Source organism: Motacilla alba, chromosome 8 (assembly GCF_015832195.1).
Source record: "Motacilla alba alba isolate MOTALB_02 chromosome 8, Motacilla_alba_V1.0_pri, whole genome shotgun sequence".
NCBI classification, from domain to species: domain Eukaryota; kingdom Metazoa; phylum Chordata; class Aves; order Passeriformes; family Motacillidae; genus Motacilla; species Motacilla alba.
Window position 1 is genome coordinate 14180680 of NC_052023.1, and position 21935 is coordinate 14202614.

At 44.1% G+C, this 21935-nt stretch overlaps 1 protein-coding gene across 7 annotated transcripts; it reads right to left on the reverse strand.

Moving 5' to 3' along the window:
• Positions 1–1004: 1004 nt before the first annotated feature.
• LPAR3 (lysophosphatidic acid receptor 3) lies at positions 1005–20185 on the reverse strand. Of its 7 annotated transcripts, none has more exons than XM_038144835.1 (4): positions 20108–20185; positions 14034–14503; positions 10808–11565; positions 1005–4293 (listed from the first exon to the last, which is right to left on the reverse strand). In XM_038144835.1, the coding sequence occupies exons 3-4, from the start codon at positions 11541–11543 to the stop codon at positions 3944–3946; spliced, it is 1086 nt and encodes a 361-aa protein (XP_038000763.1). In that variant the 5' UTR covers positions 11544–11565; positions 14034–14503; positions 20108–20185; the 3' UTR covers positions 1005–3943. The 7 variants fall into 7 exon arrangements, with proteins under 7 accessions (XP_038000763.1, XP_038000767.1, XP_038000761.1 ...); XM_038144839.1 differs by having other exon boundaries at positions 14319–14549; positions 20108–20184; XM_038144833.1 differs by having other exon boundaries at positions 14034–14549; positions 20108–20184.
• Between the last annotated feature and the right edge of the window lie 1750 nt (positions 20186–21935).

Consider the following 21935-nt stretch of genomic DNA (forward strand, 5'->3'; position numbering starts at 1 on the left):
TAATGTCCTTGGGTTTCTGTGAATGTTCACCCCAAAGCCTTCCCTGGCAGAATGTACTGATACAAACAGGAGCAGGCACATGCAGAGTCAACTGATGCAGATATTTTGGGATATAAGTGAAAAAGGAAACAAAGGAACCCTGCAGAACTTACCTTCACCAACTGCCCTTCGTTCTTTTAATTATTTTTTTGTCTTACTCAAGTGTAAATAGTGCTTTAATGGTTTCCTTGAGACAAACTATTCTGACAAATGTTTATGGAGTTAATAAGGAATTCCCTGCTCTGTGAGTAGGTAGATGTTTAGACAGTTTGATATTGGAAACATTACACAGCCTGTGCTGTAGCAGTTCTTAGGAAAGTTTGATGCAACATCAGTTTCCTTTTCCAGTCATGTCACATTGCAATTTATAGCAGTAGACCATGAATGTAGCAGCTCCAAGGAAAGCATTCTGCAGCAACAAAGGGCATGTCACTGCAAATAGTACCATTCTCCAAGTACCAGTTTGCAGGCTTTTGGGGGGTTTTGATGTTGCTGTTGTTTGGGTTTTTTTAATTAGACAATAGAAAGGATAAGAGACCTCAAACCAACCCCCCCCACACACACACATACTTGTAGCAGAATGACTGGTAGCACCTCTCAGACCTTAACCCAGACCAGGAGCCCAGGGGATGAAGGGCTGCTGTAAAAAAAAAAAAAAACAAACAAAGTCCTTCACCTTCACAGAAGTCACATTTTCCTCCTTATCTGGAAATAGCATCCACAGGTAGTTATTTTGCTGCCTAAATCCCAAGCTCTGCAGGAGAGACCTAATGTTTTTTCCTCTGCTGCAGATGCTCAAGATCTTCATCCAAGCTCTCTTCAGGGCCTGATTCAATCAAGCAATACGCTGGCCAGTACTGCTAGTAAGTAGGAAAATTTTATTAAAACAACTCCCACCCCCACCCTGGAGCCACAGTAACATGAAACAACATTTCCCCATCGTTGTTCAATCACCATTCAAACAGGAGGCAAAACAAGACTTTCATTTTGAAGTACCATTTTATTTTCTATTAGGTTTGCATACAGAGCTTCAGCCTAGTTCAGACCAACTGTGCACTGCAGTAGCTGTAGGGAAGGGGTGCCTGCATGCTGGGCTTTTACAAGGCCACCTGGGATGGGTTTGCAGGATAAGGCTTCCGTAACGGCATGGGGTGGGGAAACGGGTGGCTTTCGTGAGAAGACACCAGAAACTTTCCTATGTCTGACAGAGCCAATGCCAGCTGGCTGCAAGACAGACCCACCCCTGTCCAAAGCTGAGTCCATCAGCAACAGTGGCAGCAGATCTGGGATAACGTATCTAAGATGGATGAAAAAAACCTGTGCAACTGCAGCTGAAGAGGAGAGTGAGAATTTGTGAGAGAAAACTGTGCCAACACCAAGGTGGGCAGGAGGTGCCCCAGGCACCAGAGCTGAGCTTCTGCTGCAGCCCCTGGAGGCCCATAGCGGAGCAAAGGTCTACCTGCAGCCTGTGGAGGATCCCATGCAGGAGAAGAGGAATGCCCAAAGGAGACTGTGAGCACATGGAAAGCCCATGCAGGAGCAGGTTTGCTGGCTAGTGACTCCATGGGGGACCCATCCTGTTGGAGAAATTTGAGGAGAACTGTCTCCTGTGGGAGGGACCCCATAAAGGAGAGGGGAAGAGTTTGAGGAAACCTCACAATGAGGAGGAAGGAGTGGCAACAACTGATGAACCAACCACATTCCCTGTCTCCCTGCACCACTGTGGAATGGAGATAGAGAAAATCAGAAGTAAAGCTAAGCCCAAGAAATACAGAGGATGGGAGGAAAGCATTAAGATCTGGGTTTATTTCCCATTATCCTACCCTGATGTGATTGGTAATAACTTAATTTTTCTCCAAGTCAAGTCTATAATTGGTGATCAATCTCTCCCTGTCCTTATCTTGACCCATGAGTCTTTTGTTTTATTTTCTCTCCCCTGTCCAGCTGAGGAGAGGAGTGATGGAGCAGCTTTGGTAGGCACCTGGTCTCCAGCCAGGCTCAACCCACCACACCACCGCCTCTACAAAGCACCACTTTACACGCTTTTCAGAACACCAGAGCAGTGAAGTAGTATTTGCACAAAAAATTGCATTATAATAGCAAAAAATGTGTAAACATTTTTAGCGTTGCTCAAATACAGCATCTACCTCGAATACTGGGCCACATCCCTACAGGATGGGATGGGATGAGCATGTTATGGGAGAGCTCTCTGAACAGGGCCTTACTGTGTTTGCAAGATATGCTAAGGGCTGCTGTGAAGTCCCCCAGTGCATTCTGCAAATCCCCTGCTCAGCCTTTGAGCCAAGGGCTGGTTCTGTTTTGACCAACACAGTCAGGATATCCATGTGCAAGTGGCACCAAAGGAAGAATTTGTCCAAACCGCAGCTGAACTTTATCTTTCAGCTTCATAAAAGATGTCCTTGGTGTTGGCTCTTCATGTTGTTCTCTGATAATTCCAAGTGGCCAAAACTTCCAAAACTGTTCCAAGTGACCTCTGGTTGTGGTAACCTGCCTTGATACTAGGGATCAGACTTTCTCTTGGGGACAACACAGGAAACTCCTCTTGAAGTTAAAGTGGCAACAGGGAGTTCACTGCTGTTGAAACCAGACAGCATGAACCAGCCTCTTAGAGTACTGATAAATCTACAATCCAGTTTTTAATTTGAAATTTTAAATAGAAGACGTTTACCGTAGAGCTTTGTATTGCTGGACCCTCTGTTAGAGCGTAGTCCTTAAGTCAAACTCCAGCTGTTTGGGTTGTGGCTGCATCAGCGCTGGATTTGATCAGTCACAATGCTGAAAGCCCTCCATGGCTCGCTGCTTCAGGGCCCTTTCCTCAAGTACCTGTTCCAGTAAGACCTGTTTGCAAATTAGAGGTTAAATGTGGTCCAGACAAGGCCTAATAATCAATGCACACTGTACTATGGTAGGGACATAAATTGATTTCAGGCTTTTTTTGCCTGTAAATTAATTTCTATTTTAAATAGCTTGATTGAGCTGGACATATGGGTATTTAAACTTCCCTTCAAAGTTCCCTTGTAAACCAGAGTTTGGGATCTCATTTCTCTCAGCGGCACAGCAGGTAAAGAGGAGCAAGCACACTCATTTGATGTTATCTAGGGAAGTAAAAAATGAGCATAATGAACGCAGCCTCACTGCTTTTCTGTTAATCCACCTTCAATGCCTGCCTACACAACAGCAGCAGAGAGTGCACTATCTTTGCCTGCAGCACTCCCCCCACTATGGAAGAAATAATGGCTTTTGTGCTTTCTGTAGTCTCAGATCCTGACGGTCCATGGTCAGACACTCACACACACTGACGCCTGGTCTGGCTCTCCCATCACAGCCAGGTTTCTGGCATAGCTTTAATAAACTATCAAACTACCTATTTTGAAAGCAAGATAAGGACGAGGAAGAGAAGAGGTAAGCATGAACTGTTTCATGAAATTGACAAACCAAGAAAACAGGCCACAATTCTGTCCAACCAAGCCTGCAATCCTCCTCAAGGTGCACAGAAACTATTCAAAGCATAAATACTCAATGAATGCCAAACCTGCACAGTCAGGCAGGTTTCTTCTCTCTGTAGGAGCTTAAGGAGGGTCTCTTAACATTGCTTACACTTTGTTTCCATGCACAAGAAGTCTCTGAGAGGTATTTATTCCATTCACATGAAAAAACAATTTCATGTACTTGATAGACAAAAAGGATGGCAGTACAGAAAGTTTTCTTCATTACAAAGTGTTTTTCCATCAGGCAATTATTTATAAGAACTTTTGTTAACACTGGAGTTGAGGCTCTGGAACAAAGTGGATATATTGTTTACTAGCTTTGCCAGTCGATCTCCTCTTACAAAACCTCTCCCTTCCCCCTCTCCTTTTCCAGCCAAGTCAGTCCCTTGCATAGCTCAGGCGTTTCCTTTGTCACCAAGATCTCCTTTTCCACAAATTGTCCCTTGAATAATGCCATCTTCAATGTAATGGCCCGAGATATCCGTGCTCCTGCAGAGAACTGTTGAGGGGATCCGAGATGAGCGTCTCTCCTGGCTCTTATCCTCAGAGGAGCAGCAAATCATCCTTTTCATGGTGGCCCACATCTCATCATCTTTGTATGAATAAATTATTGGATTCATGACAGAGTTCAACAGGGCCAGGAGAAGAAACCACCTTTTAACATGCTGAATCCCACAGTCAGTACAGTTCAGTCCATCAAGCAATAAGACGACAAGGCCAGGGGTCCAGCAGACAACAAAGGCACCTAGAAATATAGGAGACAATAAAATGAAAACCAAATCTGACTTCAAACTTTTGGGTTTTGGAGCATTTAATGTCTTACAAGATTATTGAGTTTGTCAAAATTCTACACAAAAATGAGAAAAGCAGGAGAGGACAAAATTCTAATGACAGTAGCAAGATTATATCTGCTACAGCTTCTCTGCCAAGCCCCGAACAGGAGGCAGGGCAGCTCTCAGAAGACTGCAGGGAGCAAGAATCTGAGCTGCTGACAGCTTCAACTCAAACACACATGGGAAAAGGTCATTACAACAATGATTTATCCATGCTGATAAATAAACAAGAGCTCTGGAGCATTTCAAAGCAGAGAACTGGCACTGGAACACATTTCCTCTGTTCATCTCTTTCATGTACTGGAGGAGAAGATATCAGGTGGTTCACTTCCACCACTGCCATAATATGATCTAAAGAGACAAGTCTCCTGCCACCCCACAGCTGACTCTGCAGTGCCAATTAATAAGGCAAGTGTCACGTAATTTACACATGTCCTGGGTGGGAAACCCACAGCTAGTGTAGCATGTGCCACTCCCTACAACACACGAGCACTGTGGGCTCCCCGGTCAGAGCCGAGCCCACCTCCTTCCACAGCTCCCTCCCAGGCTCTGCATGCTGAGACACAGTAATTTGGCTGCAGGGAAAAAATTAGTTACACGGGAAAAGAGAGGAGGAAGCAAATAGATGAATTGGTGAAGGTGAAGTGACGGATGTAGCAGCCAGGGCAAAGAAATGAAGGGGTGGGAACAAAAAAACCAAAAGCAAAACAGAAAAAGTATGAGGAAGTAAGTGCATAGTGGTGGGGGAAGAGAAAACTCTGCGAGAGGAAAAAAAAATTAAAGGGAGAATGAGGTAAGAGAGATCTTAGACTGAACACAGCACAAAGAAATCATTAAAACCACAGCTTAGAGGCAGTTCAATACTTCATTTGCACCTTCCCCTGTTGCTGCACACCCACACTGTAAGTGAGGGTGAGCAGGGGTAACACTGCTACCAAATGCAGCCTCAGGCACAAGCCGAGAGGGGCTCTGGACTGCCCCATCTGCCCCTTGGTCTCCCCGCTGCACTGCACCCCGTGATCCCTTGCCCAGAGCCCAGGGAAGGAGCAGCCATGTGCATGATAATACTAACTTAGCACAAGCCACAATTGCTGTCTGCCATACAGAAATAGAAAATTACAACTCTGCCCAGCAGTCACAGTTTGACCAATGCACCGAGGAAATTCCAACCACTTATCACAGCCGAGTTTCCCCATTTTGGAGCTTAGGAAAAAAATAATTCAACAAATAATAGCATCTACATGCCTAAAAGCTCTCCGGGGATGTGGATATCTGTTCAACAATTTTGGTAGAACAAGCAAGTCCACCTCATCTTTTCAAAGCTGCTGATATTCCCATATCCAAGCTGTGGAAGCCGGCAGTGGGAGGGAGGCTGGCTCACAGCAGGAGCCAGGCAGCACCAGAGGCAGTGCCCAGCAGCAGCCAGGCACCCACCAGCCCTGCTGCACACGGGCTGGGTTTAGCAGCACCAGCACTTCTCCCCATCGAGGACTGGAGTGGGCATCACCCATATGATAGGCAGGCCATAAGGGTATGTTAAGGGGATTTGTGTGATTTAGCAAGCACTAGGATCAGGACAAGGTATTGTGGATCTTGCTGCAACCTTGTGCTCCTGGACTACAGACAAAATTCAGCTGATTTACTCTGTTCTAGGCAATACTGAACAGAAAGGCAAGAGACCACTTCAGAAACTGAATTTTCTACTCTGCCGTACCAAGGTTTTTGTGATGCTAAGTGCTAATTTCATGGTGTTAGTTTTGAGATACTGGTTAACATCAGTAACATTCCTCCATTGCCCACTGGCATCGGGAGCTGCATGCTGCTGCCACAACACTTGTTTTTCCTGGTCAGTCTTTGTACTACACACTGGTTTGGCTCCTGCATGCTGAGTGAGTAGTTGTGAGCAGGGCACCAGCTCTCTCTTCAATGGACAAAACACTGCACAGAATTGCTGTCCTGGGGTTCACCAGCAAATCCCATCAGTTTTAACAAGTGCTGTAACCCAACCACCCAGACAGTACTGTGCCTGGTTAAGTGTCTCAGCAAGCGTTCAGACACAGAGCTTTCACTAACAAGGGGCACTGGCAAAGCTGCCAATCCACCAGCTCCATGCAGAAACTGAGATGGTACAAACATTCCTTAGAACAGATGCTGAAAGCATTTTGACCACTTGTACCATAAAGAGTGCAAGGTGCAACCATGCTTTTATGGAAGTCAGCAGGAGAGGAAAGAGACCCCAAAAGGCACATTTAACAAAAGACACAGAAAGCTCTCCTTTAAACAGAACCCAAGATTGCAGGCAGGAGTAGTCCATGAACTCATAGGATGTATCCCTGTCTATCTATACAAGTAAAAACCTAAAAGGTTTCCAAAGTAAGGAAAGATAAAAGACACCTGCAGCATGTCTCCAAACATTTCCCACGACCGAAAACAAGGACAGGGCAATGCAGTGACGGTGTCCAAGTTACTGGATAATGCCTTCTTGGGGCTGCTGCTCTGACTCCATCAAAAACACTTTTTGCTTTTAGCACCACAGAGATGAAAGTGAGGCACGTCTCAGACTCACAGCCTTGCTCAGATTTTGTTATTTTTACCTCCAAGCTTTCAGAGGGAGCCATGGTTAAGCATAAAAATATACCTTAGTCTCAGCCCTTTGGCAATTTTCTTGTTTGCAGAATATTTATCCCATAGGAGCTCCCCTCCCTGACAAAGTGACACACTCCAAAAATAATTTAACTTCTGGGACTCATTAAAATTCACAAAAGTGACATGAAATACAGCCTGACTGCCACATAGATTAGAACAACTCAGAGTCTCTTCACCAGATTATGGGAGATCACAATGCCTCAAGGTTAGTTTGAGGATTTTCCATTAGATTTAACCATGGAATTTCTTGTAGATTACATCATCTCTGTTTAAAAATTAATTCCTGTGGATCTGGAAGCGCTACTGATGCTTCAACAGCATTATTTCATAAACTCCTGCACATCAAGGCTGTCCCCGAGCATGCCAACACTGAGAGAAAAAAAAAGTGCAGTAGGTTCCAGATGCCAATGCCACATGTGCAACCAAGTTAAAACAGCAAGTTACCAATTAAACTATAAATTCACTGAAACTGAAAATCATCCCCTCCAAAGCTGCTATTTCAGCAGGAATCTCACTGCCAGGTTCAGAGGAGCTACCACATACATACACAACCACCTGAAAATCACATACCCGCACACCTGCAGCTGCTCTTCTTCAAAGCTACAGTCACAGGCTGAGCTGGGATTGTGCCACCAGGTCAGCCCAAGAGCATTTTAGCCCCTTTTTCTTGGTTTCACATCTTCCAGTTTCAACTAGATAACACCCTGTAGTTCAGCATGCCAAAGGGAAAGCCTTACTCCTATGCCATGATGGACTATTTTAGAGGTTACGGCAGGAATATGCAGGTGGCAGAGATTTGACTCCCAGCCTCTGGAAGGGACCCTCCAAGCCTAAGTGATGGTGCAAAAAGCCACCACAAGTTGTGGTCACCAGGAATCCATGAAATGACACTAAAATCTCAATTTCCCCAGCTCTGAACTGTAGGGCCACAGGAGGAGAGCACCCAGAGAGGACAGGGATGTTTTGCTGGAAGGGCAGCCAGCCACAGCCCAGCCTTCCCAAGGAGGGAGCGGGAGGAAGCTGGGAGGAGCAGCAAGCCAGCAGGACCCAGCTACACACAGCCTCCTTCCACACAGCAGCAGAGCAGAGGGATTTTGTCCTGAATCTCCCATGAAAGCAATAGAGCACATGAACAAGAACATTGGGGATTATTATGCATTATCCAGCACAGTATCTTGGAATGGGCTTTTAGAAGATGGTATCAGGTGTGTACTCCAAAGCATTTTCAGATGTTTCAGAAAAAAACATTTAAAATAACTGCTCTGGGCAAAAGCCACGTGCTCTAGGCTCTTGCATCAGTGGTTATAAGCAGAATTTTGGAAGAATCACTTTGGTCACTTGGTGACTCCTGGTAATTGGAAAGTCCAGAAAACAAGCTATTTGGTTTTTAATGCATTTTGCATACGGTGCTTGAATGACTTGGCCAGGAGAGCACACTTCAAACTGTTAAAAAAAATAAGTTCTCAATCTTGCAAATAAATGGTTTTAAAAAGCCCCTCAGAGTCAAAATTTGGAGAACTGATATGAAGGAACATGCCAAGATACATTTCCTCTGACCCATGAGCTTGAAGTAGACTACATCCAGCAACACCGGCACTAATTTAACCTCTTTGGAAGCAGGCTCTTTTTCAGTTTTGTTTCTGACTGACAAAGTAAATATACAAAATTAGGATCTCTAAAGCAGCACTCAGGCTAACTTAAATTTGCCTGGCCCAGCACACAATAACATTAAATGCTCTGCCTGAATTATAGTTCAATTTCATGGCTGAAAAGCTGTGAGTAAGAGGAAGCTAATGCTGAACTTCAAATCAACCGATAGTCCTAAGGCCCCACTCCCTAGGAAAAGAAATACCAAGTTTGAAATGAGATTTGAAGTGGGGTTTATTTCCACACAGCAGCATGGTCACAGAGAACACTGAAGGCTTGCCACTGGCTAAAGGACTTTGAGGGATGAGGGAATGGCAGCCACCATCCCTGTCCCCCCAACTCCCACATCAGCTGCAGGGACCAGTCCTGCCTTCAATAGAAATGCTCAGATAAGTGCTTTTTAAAAGTGCTCTGGTTTCTGTCTCTTTCCAATGCAGCAGTTAACTACAGTCTACTCATCCCTATGCATTAGGGTAGGATCATATTTGGAGCAAATCAGAGTTTTTCTGCAGGGATTTTCTCCTTCCAGGTGGATGGTTTAGGTTTCAGTGCACAGTAGCTTAGGTGGGGCAAAAGATCAAATCTTGCTCCTGCAAGTCAAGGGCAGAGGGACAGGAACAACCACCACATTGACTCTCAAAGAAGAACAGCTGGGGGATGGTTTAGAAGGAAAAGGCTCTGACAGCAGACAAGCCAACTCCAGAAGACACAGAAGTATAAGTGAGAACCTTGACCATGCTTGAACTACCAGTCCACTTTCTTTTACAAGGTCAGGCACTGTGAAGTTTAATGGATTTCAGCTTCTGAAACTCTTTGAGACATCGTTTGGCAGACAAAGGTGTTATGCAGCACAGCATTATTAATTCAGAAAAAAACCCAATACAATCAGATACCAGACTGTTCAAACAGCATCCAAAAACTGCAAGGGAAAGAAAGTGTCCTCAACTTGAGCTTCCTACCCTGGCAAGTCCTACCTCCATGAAAAATTACACTTTTCTCCCAGAGCTCTCTAATACTACCGTGCTGCAGAACGACACAACTGTGTCCCAGGTATGCATGACCACCAGCTTTCCCAAAAGCTCCAGCTCATCCAACCTCAGAACAGCTGTTAGAGCAGTAAAGCCATATTTGTGGGTTTAGAGTCCAACACACCTGAGCCCACCTTCACAAATGTCTCAGTGTACCCCCAGTTCCACCTGGAGCCCTGCTGGCATGATATTTGGTTTCCAGGACACATCTTGTTCAGATTCAAGTCATTCTGGAGAAAATTGATTGCTACAGCTGATACTTGTTCCAAGGATCAGTCACCCGATCTGTTAATCTCTAATTTAATGTGCACTACATCACAATTCCCTGATGAAGTGATCTGAGCTGCTCAAGTATCAACAGTGTCTTTAGGATATAACCCAGGGCAAATCTCATGTTATGATTTAGAGATCTAAGGCTAGACTGTACCGTCATTTTCTAAAAGTACTTTGTACCATGCAATATGCACAGAATGAAGGTGAATCCTTTCCTTGAAAAGCAAACCTCCATCAAAGTCACAGACCCACCAGCCATTCCCTTCTTTCCCTCGGGAAAGTGCATTTCCAGGGGGAAGAAGTTTCTATGCCCAGAAAACAGCCAAGAGGAAGATGTGCAAAGAAAACTATCGACACCCAACATTAGTGCTCATGGCCTTACACAAATATGAAAAAACATTATTTTGAAAATGTTCTGCTAAGTAATTATAAACCTTCACACGCCTTTCTCCAAAGTGATCTTGTATCTTCCTGCAAAAAAAAAAAAAAAAAAAAAAAAAAAGAAACAACAACAACAAAAACCACAGCCAAAACCCTTTATCTTCAAAATTTGTGTTTTGTAACAAGGCACCTACACTTTTCTTCTATGTGTTGACCAGTCCTCTGTCTCATGTTTCTGCATAGCACAACAGCTCTTTCAGTGTCTAAAGCACACAGAAGTCTAGATGCCTCCAGCACTTAAAGGTTCAGTGAGGTTTCTTTGTGTTAGGAGGGCTGAGCAATTTTTGTGGAGTTTTTTGTTGGTTTGTTTCAAATAAAAACTAAACCAAACCAGCACAAACCAATTCACTGGCACTGCCAGCCTTGCCCAGCATGGTTTGTAGTCTCTTACCTAAGACAGTCATGACAGTCTTCATAAGCTTCACAGGGGTTCTCCTCCGGCTAATGGACCCGCTAGTGTGTGAGGACAAGACGTTGGTTTTCCTCTGGACGTACATGTAGATTCTTATGTAAACCACCACCATAATGAAGAAGACAACCAGGTTTAAGACACTCCAGAACACCAGGTAACTTCTGCTGTAAATGGGTGCCAGGGACGAGCAGACAGTAATGTCACAGAGGCAGTTCCACCCCAGGGTCGGAACAGCACCCATGAAAATAGCAATGGCCCAAATGGATATAATTAAGAAGGTGACTCTCTTCTTGGTGAGATTGCTGTGGATCTTCATGCGCATGATGGACATGTGGCGCTCCACGGCGATGACGAGGAGGTTCACCAGGGACGCCGTCAGGCTGGTGTCCAGGAGCCCCTGGCGCAGAAACCAGCGGTTAACTGTCAGTGTCTTCGACACCGGACCCGTGTTGAACATCAAGAACACGTAGGCGATTCCAGCAAAAAAGTCTGCGGCTGCTAGGTTGGCCAGAAGATAGTAAAAGGGAAAATGAAACCTCTTGTTCTTCACCACAGCTGCTATGACCAGAGAATTTGAAATAAAAATGAAGAGGCAGAAAAATGTGCCAAAGCACAGAACACCAATGAGCTGCGGTCCTGTCCACTCATCCGCCGTGTCCGTCTTTGTCCTGTTGTAGAAAAAGTCCATGCGCTTGTCATAGTAGCATTCGTTCATCCTGGATCAAAGCCCCTGCATCCTAGGGAGGGTGGAAGGGAAAAAGACGGAAGATTAGCAATCACCTAATAGTCCTTGCTTCAATCACTATACCTTCCTTTCTGGGGGACAAGGCGTTCTGACAGGGACACAAGAGGGTGTGTACTTGGAGACCTTAAGTAAAAACTCAAACTGTACAGCGTGGACACAGAAGATACTCTGGGGAACCACAGTGCATGATGCTTGGATGAATCAGGAATTTTAAAAGATTTTCCTACTTAAAAAAATTCCAGCACAGTTCTTTTGCACAAGCAGTCATACTGTACAAGCAACAAAGTGGAAGTTAAAAAATTACTTTCTGGAGGTCATGGAGAAAATCTGAGCAACAGCCAAGCCATTCTTGCTGTGAAATCCCATGTTTGAGCCACAGCCCCATCATTATTTCCATTTCTCAGTGTAACCAGTTGGGATAGGGAAGCATAAATATAGCCCTTCTACTTTACTGACTAAGCAATAAAAGGCCCATTACAGAAAAAAATTTTTTGGTTTTTCAATTATATATTAATAAACGTTAAAAAATGTTTGTATATAAGATGCTACAGGCATATATATTCTGAGTGCATATCTGTTATTTACTACTAGAGGACTTAAGTAAATGTGCTGAAAAGGGAAAAATATTTTCCAGATATTTGACTATTCTAAAGGCAGGAATTATTTTACTGGGCTCTCAAGCACCACACAGCCCAGTCGTCTTTAGTACCAAAATCCAGTTCCCTACCTAACCACAGGTTAAAGCAAGCCCCAGGAGCAGCAGTAGTGCTGGGATTTATTTCTCATACCCGCTCAGCACTATTTTGGACACAGGGCTATTAACCTGATGATGGAGAGGGAGTCCAAGCTCCAGATTACATCACACTTCTGCTGCTCTGGCAAGGTCAGTGTCAGCTGCTTTGGCAATTTCCCTGCCTTTTTTATGAACCAAACTGAACCTGCACTAATTTACACAGGAGGTCTGACAGCAATTACTCATGGCTGCTGGACCCCATGCAGGGTCTCCTAGCACAGAAGGGAGAGTTTCTGTCTGATCATCATTCACTGTCAGTATCTGAAGAAGGGTTTTAACAGTTCATTAAGAGATATTGTATCGTTTTAGCAAAACAGCCATGGCACAAAATGCTAGATATTATACAGAGTGGCAGCCAACAAAAAGCCTAGAAGAGGTGGTTAAGGCAAAAAGATTTTTAAAAGCATAGGCTTTCCACCTCTGCAGCTATAATTGTTAACAGATAAACATCAGGTTTACTTAGTCTGTGATTACCCTGTGGTTATTTTGCAGTTAAATCTCATCTCCCCAGGTACTGGGAAGCAAATTAAACAATCCTCAGCAGGCTGGTTAATGCGCCACTGTTATATGAAAGATTTCTTCCAAGCTTTGAACTAAAAAGGTCCATCTTTTGTCGTTTATGTTATGCTACCTGTGTTCTTTCATGCAATATTTACAGTAATTTAAAATCAAATTACACTATTCCATAATTAATATTTTCAGGAAATTTATCTTCTTTAATATTCCATTTTTCTGAACTAGATCCTTAGCCTTTTTTCCTTGATTTTTCTGAATTCTCACCTAGTAGTCAACATGAAAGCAGGCCACTTGACAATGTTGTCCATTTTATTACCCTCAAGAACCTGGCCAGCCACTTTTTCTACAAAAGACTGTATTACTTAAAGCTTCAAATTTAAACACATAGTCAGAACTAAGAACAGCTACTTAAGGACAAGAAGTGGAAGGAAACAAGTAAATCATCCCTTGTGCTGAAATATTACAGAGCATCCCTCCATCTAAAAATAAAAAAGCCTCAGCAATGCAGATCCACTGCAATGAGTCAACTGGAATTCAACGCCCACTGCTCCCTGTTCACAGGAACAAGGGGGAGTTGGGCACTCAGCACATTCCCCATTCTCACCTAGGAGCTTCTCAAAACTCAAATTCAGGCTGTAAGTGACCAGAGGTCCCTGAGGAGCTGCAGACAACAGCTACTTGAGTAGCCCAGTGCTGGGAACCCTGCCAGCAGAGAAGCCTCTGCTCTAACACATCAAGGCAGCAAAGGACTTACTGGGCTTGACATTAAGCTTTTACAGAACAGCCCAAATGCCTGCAAATAGAAGCAACATTTTGGGCAAGAATGGCAAGGAAAAGAAAAAAAAAAAACACCAAAAAGCCAAAACTGTGAAAATTACAGGGAAGGTTTTCTGAACATGTTGTATCTTACTGTGTAATCATCTCAACAGATGAATCTCTTGCTTGCAGTGACAGGAGAGTAAAGAAATCTACAGATGCTTTTTGCATCTCATGAGTTAAAAAGCTTAAAGAAATCCAAAATATCAACTACGAATTTATTCTAAACACTTCAGCTTAATGAGGTCCCATCCTTATTTGAAGAAGTAACCAAAGAAAATAACATTCACACATCCATAATTCTCCACTGAAATAACTACACTGCAAACACTTACTGTCACACAGCAGAGCTCAAACGACAAATGATTTTGAAAGAGATGTCTTGAGGTATTGAGGTAAGATGAGAAGGAGTAGAAAAGCATCCAGCTGAGGTCTCAGAGTCACAGGGCAGACCCTGGAGATTTCCAAATGGAAGCTGCACCAAAGCAGAAGCTGAACTGGAGCAAGTTCACATCCCAGTCCAAGTGGAGATGCAGCACTTGGTAGTCTGCACCAGCCTGTGTGCAAAAAGCACTTACAACACCAGGGGCCTTGCAGACAGTGCAAGGTTTTCTTCACACCTTTATCTGAAGTCCTCCCAGCAGAATGAGCCTGGTCTCAGGGGAGCTGTACAGCTGTGACAGGGCTATGCAACTGAATACTCAGTGGTCCTGCCCCAGTCCACAGCAGGCACCAGGATAGGATATCCCATAGTTCCTGGCATGTGACATGTCCTGGTAGGGCTTTCTTCTCCAGGTCTTCTCTTCTGCAGCCAAATCAGAGAAGCTTATCTTAATCAGGGCAGCTTTAAACTTAAAAAGAAAAAAATAACCCTTAAATATAACCCTTTATTAAAATAATCTTTAAATATTATATATTTAAGATCTTAAGTACACAAGAATTTGAGTATTCAGGCAAAATACTATCCAAAGTTAGGAAAAAAACAGCTGAACTTGTCAGTCCAGACTTAAACAGGCAAGAGAGTCGTCCAGAGTCTGCAGCAGAGAACTCCCTCATTGTGCTACTCACTTAAAAAGAATTGCCTTATTTTGCTTTGAAATTGGCTCTGCCAAGCTTGATGGTTCTTGGGTTTTTTATTAAAAAGGACAGCAGACAATTTCTATTCACCTGTTCTACACCACTTGGTGTTTCCTATCCCATCATGCAGATCTCCAGCAGTTATCACGTACTGCTTATTCTACAGGCGAGCTGAGCTAACAGCTTGCTCTTTTACTTGCAGGCACTTGTCAAGTGCCAAAAACATACCCCTGTCTAAAATGTTCTTTTCCTCATTTCAACTTATTTAATTACCCCATTTCAACCAATAGTAGCCACAAAGATCACAAACTGATGGACTACGAACTACATTTTCCACTACCACTCTTGAGTGAGCATTCAAGCTTTTTCTCTTTTTTGAGTGGGAAAAATCCTCTTTTTCAAAAAATCTCAAAGGATTTGGGATTTTAGCTAAACTGTTTTCAAACTTAAAAGCACACTTTAAGAATTCTTCCCAATATATAACATCTTGAACATTATTTGTCTTAATGACAGATGCATATACTTTAACTGCTTATAAATTCCTCTATGACACTGTAACTTCTACTAGGTCAGAATATGCTCTTCACTGTTCTTTAAATAAAAGTCAAGAATTTGCATGACTGTGTAGGAATATATTACACCAGATACCTGAATAAAGAGTTAGTGAAATAAAACAACACCTAGATACCCAGATAATGTTTTCAACAAAAGGTTTGGCTAGTTGCAAGCTAGCATGCTTTAATGGTTGTTATTCAATTGGAATCTTGTTTGCTTCAATAAATTCACTGAAAATCTGTATATTTATAATGAAATTTAATATCAGTTATTTAAGTCAAGGATTTTGCTGATTCAAACTGTGATTAAAATTAGCTTTAAGTAATTTTGATTAAAAATTAAATCTCGCCTGTAAATCAGCTCGAAGTTGAGTTACTCATTATTAATGCAAACATTTCTGAAAGAAAACACAAATAGTATTTTAATGATAAAGTCATTATAAAATTTAGCCTGCAAGCCATAATGTAATTCAAGGCACACTCCCATGAACTTCTTCCCTGTCCATTAAAAACCAAGATGTTTCAATACATTGGCTACAACTTGACTGGAGGGCTGGCATCAGTTTGGGGGACTCTGGTGGCTTCTGCCCTGTTTCTGTATAAATGCAAGAGGGAGGGAGCAGACAGGCCTGGGGTGGCACAGAAAGCTACAGTGAGAGGATTCAAGCCAGCTTTAGACATGGATTGAAAGGTCCTGAAAGCAAAACTGAGCCTGCAAGGAGGACAGAAGTGGAGGAGCCCTTTAGCAGGGCAGAAAGCCATCTCAGGGGAGAGGGAGGGCGTGTTCCCAGGCAGAACACCAGCCTGGTTTACTGAGCTGGCACAGGAATTTCTGTGCAGAATCCCAGGGTAGCTCAACACCCAAGACAACCCACAGTGGAACGGGAGAGATCCCAGAGCCAGCACAGGCCGGGCAGGTCTGTGAGATGGCGCAGAGGAGCAAGCTGTGCCCAGGCTCAGCCTGCCAAGCAGGCAGCCTGCCAGCTCTGCATGAGCACTTGGCCTCCTGGCTCCCCTTCTCCATTAGCAAAGACCAGGTATTAAATACAGATCTTCTGAGAGATTTTGAAACTTATTACAAAAGTTGCTCTACAGAAAGCTGAGTTTATCACAATGACTGATCACAGGCACAGGTGGCATACTGTGAAATACTCTCTTCACATTCAGACTGTCGCTGCAGAGAAATAGCAGCAGCAATTGCCTACTTGCACACATCCCTTCAGCTTTTTAAATCTACCCTACAAGCTCTTGTAGAGCACCACAAAAGGAGTCTCTGGAGGTTTTCAGCCAGTGCAGCCCCAGCCAGGGCTCCCCACAGCACAGCATTTGCCTGCCTGCACCCTGTGCCACAGGCATTCACAGACACCCTCTGTCCTGTCCTCTTCTTCTGGATAAACCACCCCTGCTGCTTTTGTTTTTCTCATTACTGAAAAGCTCTCATTCACCTTATCCCCCAGAGCAAGGCACAGGCAGAAGGAAGCCAGGGTGCTGGGCAGCCAGAGCTATCCACAGCAGCTGGTACACAGTACCAGTTCAGAATGGGAATTGGTTCCTTGTTCCCCTCCACACCCTGCTACATGTATGGCCACGGAGGAAAACACAACCCAATGATTGCACAGTAACCCAAGAAACCCATCCAGGTTACCTCAGTTTAGAAAGAAATGCCAGCGCAGAAAAGGGTGTGTAACACAGCAGAAGCCAAAAATGTTAATATGTAACTGTAAGAGTTTTGTGAGGTAAGTGCTCTGTTTCACTTTTAATTGTCTTTCATAGTTTATTGGTATTATAACCAAAATCAGTTTAGAGAAACAAACGGAAAGGAAGCACATAGAAAACACAAAATTATGCATACAAATATATCTAAACTAAAGCTTTTGTTTTTATATGTTACTGCTAGAGGATAGAATTGAAGCCAACATTCATTTAACAGGTCTTACAGAGACAAATTATCTCAGAAATGCAACTGTTTTACATTTTGTTTATTACAGAAATTGTGCAGGCACTGCCTGTACTTGAAACAGCATGGTACATGTTACACTTCAAGGACCTGAGAATGTAATTTTTCAAAAACATTTTTTAAATGCAGCTTTACAAATTAAAAAAAAAAAAAAAAGTTATGACTAAAAAACTATGAGGCCAAATGAATAAGTTTTTCAACCAGATAACTTGATTATTAGCAAGGGAATCTACTTGTGGTTTTGTTTGGCTCTACTTTTTTTCTGTAACTGTAGTATCTCCAAGTTCAGATAACTTTCTGAACTCAAATCAAGCACTCCCAAGAAGCATTATCCCACTACCTTGGTATTCAATACCTTTTAGACTAAAGAGAGCAAAGTGCCACATCCATTTTCTCTCCAAGCCTGTACTTACATAATGTTAACTTATGGAAAGTACAGCAGCCCTCATACTTCCACCACGGTTCTGGATATTTCCAGTAATAGTCCATTTCTGTGGTGTCATCTTTTGGACTGGGAAGGGAGAGGGGCAAAAGGAATGGAGATGATTCTTTGACAACTATTATTATATCTGGGGTGGAAGCATTTAAGGTTTTTATTTATCAAACATCCTGCATAAAAGACCAATGATATATGGTACAAATAGAGAGCCTCAAGAAAAGTATTCAACCCACCAAAAATATAGACCCTCAAGACTAAATATTTAAAGTTGCAGAGAGAGGAAGTAGTACCACCAGCCACAAAGCACAGTGCTCTGTACACACAGTCTGATAAGAGGCTTAAAAATCACTGCCAGGGCACACAAGAGTCACCCTGTGCATGTGAGTGACAGCGCTGTTCCTCTGCAAACTGCTGCAGGCTGGCACCGACAGTTGAACTGTGACACAGAGATACAGGGGCACCTCCACCTAGGTATTACAAAGCTCAGGCTCCAGCTCCTGAAATCCCTTCAGCACAAAGCTTCTCTAATGCACTAAATTGTCTGAAAGCGCTGATACATTGCAGAAATTTGCTAGGGACGGATAGCAAGTAACTCACTAGTTACCACAAGTTTAGACTTCAGACTTTGGTAATTTAAGACTTTCTGAAATTATGGTTTACTAGATCTAAATATGGAGTTCAAACTAAAAACTTTGCTGCAAAGCCTTCATTTAGTCTCCTTTAAGTGTGGTTCTGGAAGGAGCTGGCAGGTCATCCTATAATGCGGAAACAGACACAGCATTTAAAGTATTTAAAAGTCATTCAAACAGCCTATACATTGTGAAACATGCCTAGAAGAAAATACCTGTTCTGCTTCTAAAGTAAGTTTCCCATTTCTGCAGAACTTCCAGGTCCTCTCACTGATCACTACCAACTCTATTTTACCATTCAACAAATCAGCTTTCTTTCACAAAAACTACAGAATGCAGATTAGAGACTATTTCAGCACAGTCCCAAACAAATCACCTTTTACTGTTTATTTTCAGGACATACTGATGAGGACCTAAATCACACCACTGCTGATTAAAAGAAGTCACTTGACTGCCTCTGATCTGTTCAGAGATTCAGAGCCTGGGTTCACAAGCAAATGTGTCAGTGGAGCTGTTAGAAATAGCCCGCTCTAAGACATATTTGCTCAAGACATAGAAGTTGGCCTAATGGCATAATAGTAGAATTCAGGTATGTCAGTTTCTAAGACCAATACCCAAGACAAATACATTCTCTAGAGCATCATATCACATACTTCAGAGATTTTATTTCATTATCTGATAGCATAAAGCCTATGCTGGAAGGCATTCCTAAAAGGTCAGTGTAGCACAGGAGGATAAGGACACAGCCAGTCTAACTTGTCTGAAACTTTCACTTAGCATTCTGAAAAAAAAAAGCTAAATACATCTCTTAGCTCTGCATGGTGGTAAGAACTGCTGCTTCTTTACTGATTATGCAGATTTGGTTTGTGGGGCTGTTTGATTTGTTTGCTTTTAGTTTAATTTTCAGTACAGAGATAGAAGCTTAGTGAAATCAGATTTTTCACCATACAACTGGATTTGAGTTGTGCTTTCTACTGCTCATTTTCAAAGACCTTAAGAACATGCAAGAAACCACTCACGCTGCATAGTTTAAAGAACAAAGCTACAGCAATGCAGCTTACCAGCCTGCCACGAGAAATGTCTTTTTCTAGACTGATATATCACAGATAGGAGAGCAGACCTAAGCACATGGTCTCTGGAAACACAAGGGTACAAAACTGCTTCCTCTCCCTCTCCCCCCGGCCCCGACTTTGTCTCCTTAAGGGAAAGAACGTATCGTTCAAAATAACGCAGTGCATTTTTTCGGTGTATTTCACAGATTAAGACAACACCGCATTAAAAAACCACTTCACACAAGACCCTCTGCCGGCGCCCGCAGTCCGTACGAGCTGTCCGCGCCTCAGCAGGCAGGGCCCCCGCGCCCCCAGGGCTGTGCGAACGGAGTCCCGAATGCATGGAAACTCACGCGTGTGCCCTGACCGCGCGTGTCCGTGTCCGCACACCCCGCCACAGAGGTGTGTGTCCGCACACACCTCCACAGAGGAGCCGCTCCGAGACACAGAGGAGCCCCGCCGGGCTGGGGCTGCGCTCCGGCCGCTGCCCGCTCCGCTCGGCGGCACGGCCCGCCGCTCCGCTACCACCGCAGAGACTTTTACAGAAGTAAAGAAGTTTTGCCGGCCCGACTCCTGGAGCAAAGGCGCATTCCTCCCGGAGCTCGTCCAGCCCGCAGTTACAGCGCACCCACCGCTGCCCCCTTCACCGCCCCGGCCCCGCAGTCGGTGGCAGGGGCTGAGCCCGCCCCGGCCCCACTCACCGGCACCCGGCGCGGAGCGGAGCAGCGCCAGCGCCGCCGCCAGAGCGGGCCCGCCCGCCCCGCTCTGCCCCGCGCCCCGGCCCGCCCCGCCGGCCTTAACCCGCCCGGCCCCGCCCGCACCTGCCCCCGGCCCGCGCCCGGCGAACGGGAGAGCGCGCCCGGGACTTCCTTTCGTCCCCGGGGCCAAGGTTTGGCTCGCCCGCGGTACGGGCGGCTGTGGAGAACGCGAGCGAGACGCCCGAGCGAGAGGGAGCTGCACGAGTCTAAAGAGCTGCGCTGCCCGAAAAGCCCGTCAGAAGGTCCATCATCATTCACGCATTAGGAAAGAAATGCAAAACCCAGACAAAACTGCAATAACTCCTGCGCATAGATCCGGACACTACAGACAGATAGAGCACCAGACGGAGCTGTTCTTTGAAACACAGTGTAAAAAGCAAAAACCATTTCACATCCAGCAGTGCGATACAGGAACTTGGCGGCTCATGCCACCTCCTAGGGACAGAGTGAGCGCACACAGCTTTGCAATCAAAGAAAAGCCAAACTCAAAAGTAGATGGTTGTATAAAATCAAATTTATCTGAAGCTGGTGCTCAAGTGGATCTGACCCATTGGTACCTGCCTCAGTCGCTTACTGAGGCCGGTCCACATAGTGCAGACCTAGGCACAGGTCTGCTCAGAGCTGAAGAACTGACTAAACAAAATCTCAGCAGAAGATCTCTGTCCCACTTCTCAGAAATCCTGGTAACAATTACAGCATGAAACTTAGGTACAACCTTGCACGTGAACATTATAAATGAAATGCCAGACTCCATTCAATTTTTTTTTTCTGTTTTAAACAAAAAAAGGAGAGAAAAACCTCAGAATAAGAACCCAGAATCTTATTGACCCTGTTCCCCTCACTTGAAAGCCCAGCTTGAAGATGGCTCAGGAAATTTTTTTCTCTTCCTTCCTGTCCATGTCTAATCCAAGCTTCTCATTGTCTCATCCATTCCTATCCTCCTTTTGTTAAGTCCTATAAGCACTTAGCAAAAGCTTCCTATTCCCAAAGAACAAGACTATGAAAGGCAACAGCCCTTTTTCAGAGCACTTTGCAAAAGTTTATGTTCCAGTTCTGCTTCCATTACTGTGCATTACCTCCTTAGCAGCTGGAGCGGGACCACCCATCAGCCAGCAACTGTGTTCAAATCTGTATTAATGTGCAGAATTCAGAGCCAACATACACCAGATTTCCTGTTAAGTTTCACCTCTGTGGAACAGAGAGACAGTAATAGCCTCCAGCAAGTGTGTCTTATCTTCTTTTTCAAGAGGAAAAAAAACACCAGAACACCAGATGGTGAAGATAAAAAGTGGTTTCTACAGCACATTAGTGACCTGCTCTAATATAGTAGGGCTGAAGCAGCAGTCTAGCTAGCAAGCATTTCATATGATTCAAATCATAAAAAAATCAATACTGGACAAGAAAGCCTTATGACTCCATTACAGAAATTAAGTCTTAAAAACAGTTAAGAATTAAGTATTCTCTGCCTTTCTTTTGTTGATAATGCTTTCCCTCATTCCCTGAGGGGTTCTCTCACAAACAAGTATTTATCTGAGCAGTGGTTTTGGCAGGTTGCATTAAGAAAGAGTTGGAGGTTGAGTGAGGAGCCACGGCTCCTGCACCGTGGCTCAGTGTCAGGGGCATGGGAGGCACCTCAGCTGCTCCAGAGAGCAGGCACCAGGCCTCTGGAGGTGATGAGCCTGTTGCACTGTTCATCCATTACACCACTAGTTATCCACACAGATGCTTTACTATCTGCTTCTGCTAGGTTCCAGCCCCCAACCCAAGATTT